The 10,970-nt window shown below is 41.8% G+C and overlaps 1 protein-coding gene across 1 annotated transcript; it reads right to left on the bottom strand.

Moving 5' to 3' along the window:
* Nucleotides 1-718: 718 nt before the first annotated feature.
* On the bottom strand, nucleotides 719-8,943 carry LOC125238697 (carboxypeptidase B-like). The gene is made up of 8 exons (XM_048146097.1): nucleotides 8,842-8,943; nucleotides 7,438-7,638; nucleotides 5,822-5,927; nucleotides 4,667-4,789; nucleotides 3,553-3,741; nucleotides 2,145-2,415; nucleotides 1,468-1,583; nucleotides 719-989 (listed from the first exon to the last, which is right to left on the bottom strand). Exons 1-8 carry the CDS (start codon nucleotides 8,907-8,909, stop codon nucleotides 732-734), a joined length of 1,332 nt encoding a protein of 443 aa, XP_048002054.1. The 5' UTR covers nucleotides 8,910-8,943; the 3' UTR covers nucleotides 719-731.
* Between the last annotated feature and the right edge of the window lie 2,027 nt (nucleotides 8,944-10,970).

The raw sequence follows: 10,970 nt of genomic DNA, 5'->3' as shown, positions 1-10,970 counted from the left end.
AATTACACCATGCAAAACCACGTTTGACAATAAATATTACAAGGCATAAATGTAATGTAATAATTTTATTAGTATTGTAACAGAAAACTCGTGTGCGACAGGGTCAGTTTAGGTGCGACGACGAGCGAAGCGAGGAGGAGCGTGTTAGGTTGACAGTGAGCAAACTGGAAATGGCTTTTTAAAGTACTTAAAAATTAATAGAACGTCTTGAAAACATAAATTAAGGTTTCTTTTTAATAAAATGTAACCAGACATGTAAGTGAAAATGTCATCCTTGACATTTGCAGCAGGAGGAAAAAAAGTACGACATACACATTATTTCACACAAATCTTGGACACAAAGTATAAAATCAACAAACAAATTTTTAGTGCGCTTTTTAATTACAATAAGTATATTGGGAAATGGAAATTTTGCCTAACAATACCTTTGACTAAATAATATTTGGTAAAATGAAATTTGACCAAGTAAATATTTTGGGAAACAAATACTTGCCAAAAAAAGTTTTGCTAAATGTCAATTTGCGATAAGTTGTTTTGCCAAACGTTTATTTGGGAAATGATAATTTGAGAATAATAGTTTGGGATGTGAAACTTTGGGAAACGTTTTTTGGCGAATCGTCAGTAAACCCCTTCAGACATAATATCTGATCCCTTTTGACCACTATGGCGCCTTCAGACCGATAGTTAGAGTCGAAGGATCGAAAATAAAACAGCAATATAATAATGAAAACTTATATTCTCGAGTTCCATAAAACCAATCCAAGGGCGATTATCATCACTTCAAGTCTCACAAACACTGAAAAACCTGCTGACCTAACCAAATGTGCCCCGGCCACTATACCGGCCCAGGTTTCCTTGACAACCTGGTCAACGTAGGTTGGGGGTACTTCGAAATTGTATTCGTAGCCTGGCAACTCCAGGGTGTAGGTGATGGGGACTCCGGCTGCACGAGTCCAGTCTCGGGATGTGCCGGTTGTGAAGTATAGGACCTGTAATGAAAAAAGACTTAAGAAAACCAGCCATTTGAGCCATAGTAGCTCTACTCTAGTTGTCAATGATGGAAGTTAGTAAAGCCTGACCAGAGATAACTTTTTGATAACGGACGTTGAAAGTCATCGAATGTCAGTAATGTTAAACAAGATGTAAATATTTTAGATATTCTAACGGTTTTATCGGAAATATGCACGAAAGAATACAAAAAAATCCAAAAATAATAATACTGAATTATTTTATAATTATGAAAAATTCACGAACAAATCTCTATATTCAGGCGGAGCGGCTGTCGCTATTTTGTAACCCAAGTGTTGATCGTATGTTGTCTAAAGAATAAGAACAATACATTTCTCTCAGAAACCCCACATGTAAGGGGGCCTGACGAGCACTTGAGCGTCAACAACTTGCTGTTGTGTCATCCATGCCATGAATTTCAATTCAGTTGTCTAAAACACTACATGGAAGAACATATACCTGAGCAGCGTTGCCAACCACGTAAGGAGTAGACTTGTTCAACGCGAGAGCGTCTATGGCGGTCGCCATCGTGTCGCCCATGTGTTGAAGGTCGTCACCGTTGTCAGGGACACTGCCTGGAAGATGGAAGAGATTACTTATGAAGTCTTGCTCTTTGGTGAATAGGTTAGTGCATGTCATTCCTAAAAACGTACGAAAAATTAAGGCATTTTCATTCGTACAGTCATCATCATGTTTTGTGCCTATGGTACAGACTCAGGAAAGGCCTCTGAACCCTCGAAGATCGAGCAGGGTTCAGCGTTAGCTGTGATGTGTGTGTTAGTTATTTAGTCATTCTTGCTGCACACATTTTTGAGTGACGAAATCGCGGGCTCGGGATTCAAAAATAGATCAAATTTCTTACCATTATTCCCCCAAGCATACAGAAATATGTCCTCGTAGCTATGCCGCGATGTATACCTACTTGGCGGCCCTGCTGATATTCTCCTGCACAACATCCCTGATCAACCAGATTTCGGTTCAGACTCAGAGAACGCTCTGAACCCTCGTAGACGATGGAGCAGGGTTCAGCATAAGCGGCTACTGTCCCATCTTAGTTAGTTAGTCATTCTTGCTGCACATATTTCTGAGTGACAAATTCAAGCGCTCGAGGTTCAGACATCGGTCAAATTTCTTACCATTATTTCCCCAAGCATACAGAAACATGTTCCCGTAGCTATGCAGCGATATATACATGGCGGCCCTGCCGATATTCTCCTGCACCACATCCCTGATCAGTCTGATCTCAGATTCAGAGAACGCCTCTGGACCCTCGTAGATGATGGAGCAGGGTTCAGCATTCGCAGCTACGGTGCCCCAGTAGTGGTCGAAGTTTCGATTTCCATCTATTCCGGGACATTGGTCGGAGCCTGTGTGGTTTCGGGAGCGCGTTTTGCGCCAAAGACGGTCCTGGAATTTTAAGTGGAAGCTAAATTCAACACCCTACGCTTCCTATAAAGATAAAAACTATGCTGTCTTTCTTATTAGAGAGTGTAAATGGTAGCCGTGATATTTATGGGGAAAGCGCGTTCTTAAATTTAGTCATGCCTTAGTGAGTTTTCACATTATCCGATCCGATATCTTTTGTCGGAAAGATTTCAAACGTATCTCTTGTTAAACTTATATCGGTCCTACATTCCCGTAGGGTAGGGTGCAGCCTAACATTAAAGCGAGCCTTCGGCCTTTTTAACGCCCGACGCAAAAACGACGGGGTGCTATAAGTTTGATGTGTCCTGTCTGTAGAATCGTAACTTTCGAACGGATAAACCGACATAGATTTTTTTTTGTTTGAAAGCTGAATTAGTCGGGAGTGCCCTCAGCAATGTTTGATGAAAATTAGTCCACTATGTCGGGGTTTTCATCAAATTTAATTTTGTTAATATCGGTGGTTCACACCATGTTTCACGTTTTACGTCTACAGAAACAGGTGTCGGTGTCTCTGATGCCTGCCCTAATTGTCAAGAATTTTTCCCCTCACTAGCTCAGCACGCACGTGTTTTATCCTTTAATACCAGCGGGTAAAAACGCATTTTATCCACTAGTGGGTAAAGTAATTTGACCTTGAATAAAGTCAAATTAACTGCTTTAAAATTGATAAAAGTAGGTGAATCTAGTAATAAAGATGATTTACCACCTGTGGAACTACTGGAAGCAGTGATAAACGCATTTTTTGCGTTGTACTTTCCTCGCTATAGTGAGGGGAAAAGTTTTGTGTTACACTCGGGTGCAAATGTATTTTACTTCTCGTGTGTTAAAAAATTCGCAAGCTTAGGATTCTATTCTCGAACCTATAGAATCAACTATCACTTGCTCGTTTTTCAATTCCACACTCGGCATTAGAATACAACTTTGCCCCCTTGTATAACAAATACGTAACTATCAGGAGCGGCTGGTCCATACAAGCCGATTCCCACCGGCTTGCCTAAAATTGATTACTAGTAAAGTACCTAATGTCAAGGTAGGTTTTTTTTTGCTTTTGTGTTGCCTAGCAGAAATTTTCACCAGCCGCCACTGGTAACTATTAAAAGCTTAGTAGTCTAAACTTACAGTTTCATGCGTATACTCGTAACCATCAGGATTGGCCACTGGAATGATGACCCAGTCGATATCCTCGATCAGCTGTCGATCCACCGTGTCCACCACCAGCTGGTTGATGATGTACAGCGCCACGGGGGTCGTCACCCACTCGCGGGAGTGGACCATGGCATCGATGATGATTACTGGCTTGGTTGTGTCCTGGAATCATTGATAACAGAGTTGACTAGGTAACATGGGATAAGATGGGAGGGTTCTTTTTTTTATGAAATAGGCAGCAAACGAGCAGACGAGCCGCCTGATGGTAAGCAGACATCGCCGCCCATGGACATAAGCAACATCAGGGGAGCCACTTATGCGTTGCCGACCTTTGAGAACCCTAAATACCTGCTTCTTGAAGAACCCCATGTCATAGCGCAAGGGAAACACCTCAGAAGGTAGCTCATTCCACAATTTGCACGTTCTGGGCAAAAACGAGCGGGAGGCCCGTTTGTTCTTGGTTTGCCACGTGTTGAGAAAGTGAGGATGAACTTTGTTTCTTTGGGTTCTTCTTGAGGGGCTTTCTATCCTCGCAAAGAAAAACTCTACAACCCCATCCCCATGTTACCTACTTTGACGGGACTTAAATGGAGTCTGTATCTTGCAGCAGATTCACTGAAGGCTCTGTGACCAATTTAGAAGCATTTTAAGGTCTATTCACATTAGACAGCACAGGACGGGGCGCTTTGACGCGGGACTACGCGGCAGCTCAACGGCCATCGCCTCCTGTCCGGCACCGAGCCATACGACTAGAGTTATAAATGACGTTCAATGTGACCGGTATGGCGGCCACATCTTTTTACTGTCTTCGATAAAAGATTTACTCACATTTTGACTCCCGGGCTAACGCTTGACACCTCATTATAAGCATCACCATCAGTTATCAATGTTATCAATTATCATAGAAAATGACACGTCGGACGCCACGGCCAGTGCCCGGCCGGCCTAAAGCGATCGTCTTTTGTTTTTATCCACTCACATGCTTCCACTACCTACGAGCTTACACACCTCTGAATCTTGCATTAGGTAGATCTGTTTGATTTTACCCTTGGTCACCTCGGTTAAATCGTATACAACTGTAACTAACCTGAAAACCGGTAGTGGAAATCCTGACGACTTTAATCTGTCGCCCTTCGTAGCTCTGTCCGCCATTGACGACCGTCAGCACGTTAGAGTATCGTGATGCTAGCTCGTCCAAATGGTTGTTGATCTGTAATTGTACATTGTAAAGGTAAGAAATTTTACCTGAGTTAAGCGTTAAGTTTGTACATTTGGATCACGTCTCCGATTTGGATAAAAAATTGGTAGGCTGATAGAGTCCCCAAAATGTCCTATGTAGTTCATACAAACTACCTTCCTTTTTTGTTACCAGATTTCTATACATTTTCGGTAACAAAAAATGTTTCATACAATCAACCTAGGACATTCTGGGAAACCTAGTGGATCTTGCTCAGCATCATGGACTCTATCAGCCTACCAATTCTTATCCAAATCGGAGACGTGATTCAAATGTACAAACTTAACGGGAATTGCTCTCCTACATGTTGCCATTAAATCTATTAAAGTTAGTTAAATATTTTATTACTTATGTAACGAGCAGCAGCTAATAAGGAATAGCTTAAATTTTAATAATCCATTGAGGCATTCTACCAAAGACGCTGGGGAAATTCTGATTTACTGTACCAGGAAGTATTTATCTTATCCGATATTTCTGTTCCTGTGTATTTCATCTGATAGTCTTATCACTCCCCTTGTAGAGAGAGATATCCCTATGAGAGTAGAGCTCAACGAGGGTGCGGTGTGCTGATGACGAGAGGACTTACGGAACTAACTTGTTCCGTCTATTGTCCTTTGAGTCGTCGGCAACCCGAACCCTCCTTAGAACTTGTACACTCCTATTTGCTGTGTAATTAACACAGCAAAAGGGACTGTACAAGTTTCTAATGAGGTGGCAACGCGCATGTGACACTGATTGAGTTGCAGGCGTCCATGGGTTGCGGTGACCGCTTTACAGCAGGCGGGCCGTATGCTTGTTTGCCACCGACGTAGTATAAAAAAAAAAGTTTGAGCGTTTTTAACATGATCCGATCCGATATCAATATCCGGTCAATACTGCCATGATTGTGACCGAGTTTTTATCAGATGTAGGATGGATGTCAAAGATGGCGCCTTGTATAATACAATCGGTCCTACATCCGATATCGGATCGGATATGTGAAAACGCACTTTGAAGTTGAAATACCTCCTGATGTCTGTAGTAAGTATCCCATCCGATGGTCCTGTCGGTCCTTTTGGCTGCAGCGGCAGCTTTGGCTGCTTGCACCTGGGCATCTTCTTGGCGAAAAGCTCTGTTGAAGTTAAAATACTTGATTATAAATTCTAAATTTTATTGATATGGGTGTACAACTGTACGTGTTGCCTGAAATAAAACTTTATTTATTTATTTTATTTTATTTATTATTGTGGAAAGAAACAGCGTTCTGTTCATTTGGACTCCATTGAGTCCAAATGAACAGAACACAATTGGCTCTTTTGCTATCATACGATACGAATGATCAAGAGATAACTATGATATGCTAAGGAGCATGAACGATTTGGATGATCGAACGAGAACTGTTTGTCATCTTAAATATCTTTGGGCGTATAGTGTGGAGGTAGATTGCCGTGAGATGGCGTTGGCATAAACTGGCGTGATATCTCTCGCAACTTACTCAGACAGATTCTCCACCACCACATTATACGGGATCTGTCTCTTCTCGAAGTACGGTAGCCATGATTCCCTCACTTCAGGGGACAGTCTCACCAGCGCCTGGAGCCTGAATTCTACTTGGACCACGAGCCCTGAAGTAGAAGGCTATGATGACTGCTTATCAAGCAGACAGTATTCTTGTACTATGAGCTATCGGCGTTAGAAACGAACAAAAGATTAGTCTCTCCCGTGTAAATAAAAGAGAGAGCGAGCGATGTATAGTTCATAACTCGGCGACGAACTGTAACTCGCTCGCGCTATCATCGTGTCTCTTTTATTTACATGGGAGCGACTATCTTCTGTTCGTTTCTAACGCCGATAGCTCATAGCAGCTCAAAAACTAGGCTTTGTCTTACGCAATTCCCAACATTTAACATCAGCGGCTGTAAGAGCTCTATATGCGGCCTTGGTCAGGAGCGTTTTAGAATCGAACGCCGCAGTTTGGAACCCAAATGAAGCCAAATATAGCCTAATATTAGAGAAAGTACAAAAAAAATACCTACGGAGCTTGTATAAAAAACAATTCACGAACTACCCCTATCTTTACCCTACGTTATTCCTTCTAGGCGTACTGGGGTACGAATCTCTAGAGGTGAGGCGATACCTAGCGGTAGTTAAGTTTGCACTAGGTATTATACGCAACAAAATAGAGTGCACGGGTCTGGTCGAAGAAGTGGTCCGACTATACGCGCCGAACGCGCGGTGCCGCCTGCGCTCAGCGCCGCTCCTGGCGCGCCCGCCCGCGCGCACCGCGCTGCAGCAGCGCGCGCCGATCCCGACTGCGCTCTCGGTGCTCAACTCCGTACTTCACTCAGACACGCAATGCGATCTGTTCCACTCTACATGGGATTTCCTAATTGAAAAATGTAAGAAAGTTATCGAAACATCTTAATATGTGTTAACTCCTAAATCACGATGTCTGATGATGTATTGTAAATTTGATAGTTTATTTCTTGGTTTGTTTATATGATCATATGTATAATTAATATTTGTAACGCTTTGGCATGTTAGCTGTAAGTTGCAGATGTAAATAAATAAATAAATAAATAAATAAATAAATAAATAGCTTACTAGCTTTTGGTGGGACCAGTGCCTTTTATCCAACTTACTCAGCCAAATTCTCGACCACCATATTATACGAGATTTCTCTCTCCTCGAAGTACTGTAGCCATGATGCCCTCACTTCAGGGGACAGTCTCACCAGAGCCTGGAGCCTGCCTTCTACTTGGACCCTCGTGGATAGAAGGTCGAGCTTGCCATCAAGGATCTGGATCTCAGGAGCGGGTCCAGAGATTTTGAAGAGCTGGTGTCTGAAATTAAAAAGGTACGTCAGCAATCCCATTTGCAGCTTTTGCATAGAAACTTCTGTACATTGGGGGAAGGGGGTTACTATTTTTGTAGCTGTATATTTGACACAAGTAAATTAAAAAGAAGCTGAAGGTCACGTGGACCGACCGCGCGGAACGTTTTGCATCATTTTGCATCGGACCAATATGTATTAGGTTCAGGGAGCGTTTTAGGGTAGATAAAGCGGACTGCTTTGCTCAGACGACAACATGAACTTCATACAAATTGGCCTTGCGGATCGCTCCTCGGTCGGTCCGCGTGACACTAAAACCAGCCTTTAAGACCCAAAGGCTGGTTTTAGTGTCACTAATGCTTGGTGTGCTTTAATATAAGAATATTAAAGCCTAGAAATAACCTACACGCCGACTGCACGGTTCCCATATAAGTTGCAGTTATATTTCCCTCCTTGGCGGGGTTTTTTTTTATTATTATTAAATATATAAGGTGTACTCGGGTAATTCCGAACGTGAAAAACCGTCGGTAAATTCCGAAAAGGGACCCTTATTACTATGGAATCACGGGTGATTATCATTTGAATTTCGGAATTGTCCGATTAACGGCATTACCCGAACACATTAATCAATTAATTAAACACTTCACATCAAATCATCATCCTCCTTGCGTTATCCACTTTGCCACAGCTCACAGGAGCCTGAGATCGGCTTTAACAGCTAATCCCAAGATTTGGCGTAGGCACTAGTTTTTACGAAAGCGACTGGCATCATGTCTGTCACCTTAGAAACCAGATAGACATAAGATAATGCCTAGGATTAGTCCTGGACTTAGGAATAGCCCCCAATAAGTAATTAAACACATTTCAAAATCCTGGCCCCGTAGCCGAATGGCATTTCTCCGACGCCAAACGAAAGCGATACGCCGCTGGCTCTGTCGCGCCAATACGCAAGCGCGATAGAGACAGATATCTACTAGCGCTTTGTTTCGTGAGCGTTTCGTGAGCGATTGTGCCATTCGGCTAGCCACCCTGGCCCCGTAGCCGAATGGCATTTCTCCGACGCCAAACGAAAGCGATACGCCGCTGGCTCTGTCGCGCCAATACGCAAGCGCGATAGAGATAGATATCTACTAGCGCTTCGTTTCGTGAGCGTTTCGTGAGCGATTGTGCCATTCGGCTAGCCACCCAGAACTAACTTAAATACTAGTCTCACCCTTCGTATAATTCATGGCGACCATAGGCAACAGCCAAGAACGCAAGAAAGCAAAACAACCGCACCATTTTAAAACAAAATGGCCACTGACTGGGTTTTACCTTTGGCAAGAGGATTACGGTGATAAATACGATAGAACTACTTATCAATAAAGATAATTTATAATCTGTCAGTAATATAAACTGAAATAATCCCATACAGTCACCGGCACAAATAAGTGATGATTTCTGTACCTTGTCGCTTTAAATTGTTAGATTCTACTCTGAATTGGTGGCCGGCAAGCGGAAGCATGGCGGTCAGCATCTGCGATATAAGGATTTGCTCAAACGGCACCTGAACGCTTGCAGCATTGACCCTGAGCGGTGGGAGGAGATTGCTACAAATAGGTCATCTTGGCGATCAACAATCTTTAAGAATATCAAAGTATTCGAGGAAAGCCGCCTCAATACTTTAGATGCCAAACGCCAACAACGCAAAGACAGACCGAAGCCATACATACAATACTTCTGGCCAACTCTATGACACTTGCCAAAGAGTTTTTAAGTTCGGCCTGGCCAGCCATATTAGAGCCCATAAAAGGAGTAATCCATAGTTCCTGAGGTCGCCGTCACCGAAATCACTGAGCCTCCTCAGTGATTTCGGTGACGGCGACCTCTATATAATATAAATCTCTACTATAATATAAATTGTTTGACAATTTCGCATGACATTAAATCATCACACATTTATGCCGGTGACTGTACCTATTATCTTTGGCATCGTCATCTGTTTGTTGACCCCGTGTAGAATTTCACCACCCCCTTTCCACTCGTGGGTGTTGTAGAAGTCGACTGTGGGATACGGGTCCAATGGGGGATGTCTGATAATTTTAAAAGTGGCTGATATTTTTTCTGGTGATAGGAATAACCATTTCTAATTACAGAAAAAAGTTACAGATTTTTTGGTAGCACCATACATTTTATAAAAATAAAAACGTGTTGCTCGACTGCGCGTACGACCCAATTCGGCTGTTATGAGATTTGTCTTAGTCTTTAAAAAAAATCCTTTTTGAATCTGTGCAGGCCACAGACACTGACAGTTGATTGTCAGCTTGACATTTTTCTCGGAGAATTCATAAGTTTCATAACCTTATCTGGTGAACTATTTATTACTGTTTTCGACTCATTTTCTCTCCCTGGCCTCTGATTTTGCCTCCTTCTACGACTACCTTCGCTCTCGAACCCCGGACGTTGATTTTACTGGCTTATGAAAATGAAAATGAAAATGAAATATTTATTTTTCAAGTAGGCATATTACAATGCGCATATGAACGTCAAATAAAGCTACGCCGGCTCTAACCCTACGCCTCAGCCTCGAGAAGATTTCAGTCCCCCCTCAGTTGGGAGGGGGTATCCACTATGGGACCGGCAAGAAACTCGGCGGGCAACTTCTTTTCAAAACATTACATCTTATAATTAACATGCATTAAATAACAACATACAATTTAACATGCAAAAGTATTCATCAAAGAATATGAACAGACTAGGTACTCTATGGAAATCAATTTCAATAAATTATATTATTGCTTAATAATACGTCGTTCTTCTTCAGAGAAAACATATCAAATTGTCATAGAAGAAAAAGATAATATGAATCTCAATATCATTAAATATGTAATTTACCTACACAACATAAAATATAAAATATTTGATGTGCTTTCTTATCTGAACTGTGTCCTCTATACATAATACAATTATTTTAATTGCTATTCGTTTTTTGTAGTTTCTGGTTCGGGCCATGCATGTTTGTCTGTCAAATAGTCCTCGACTCTGTAATAAGCCTTTAACATCAATGATTTTTTTAAGTAGTTCTTAAGAGCTGGGAGGGGTAATCTCAAAGCAGTGTCAGGTAACTTATTATAAAAATGAATGCATTGCCCAACAAATGACTTCTGTACTTTACGGACACGAAACTTCTTTATGGCAAGCTTATTTTTGTTTCTAGTGTTATAATTATGGATATCAGAATTCTTAGTGAAACAGTCTAAATTCTTAACAACATAAATTATACTATCATAAATGTATAATACTATCATAAATGTATCTTAAAACGACGACCTTTGATTTTAACCTCTGGACCTGATTCTGCTT

The sequence above is a fragment of the Leguminivora glycinivorella genome, chromosome 24, assembly GCF_023078275.1.
Source record: "Leguminivora glycinivorella isolate SPB_JAAS2020 chromosome 24, LegGlyc_1.1, whole genome shotgun sequence".
NCBI lineage: Eukaryota > Metazoa > Arthropoda > Insecta > Lepidoptera > Tortricidae > Leguminivora > Leguminivora glycinivorella.
This window is presented reverse-complemented; position numbering and strand designations above follow the sequence as displayed.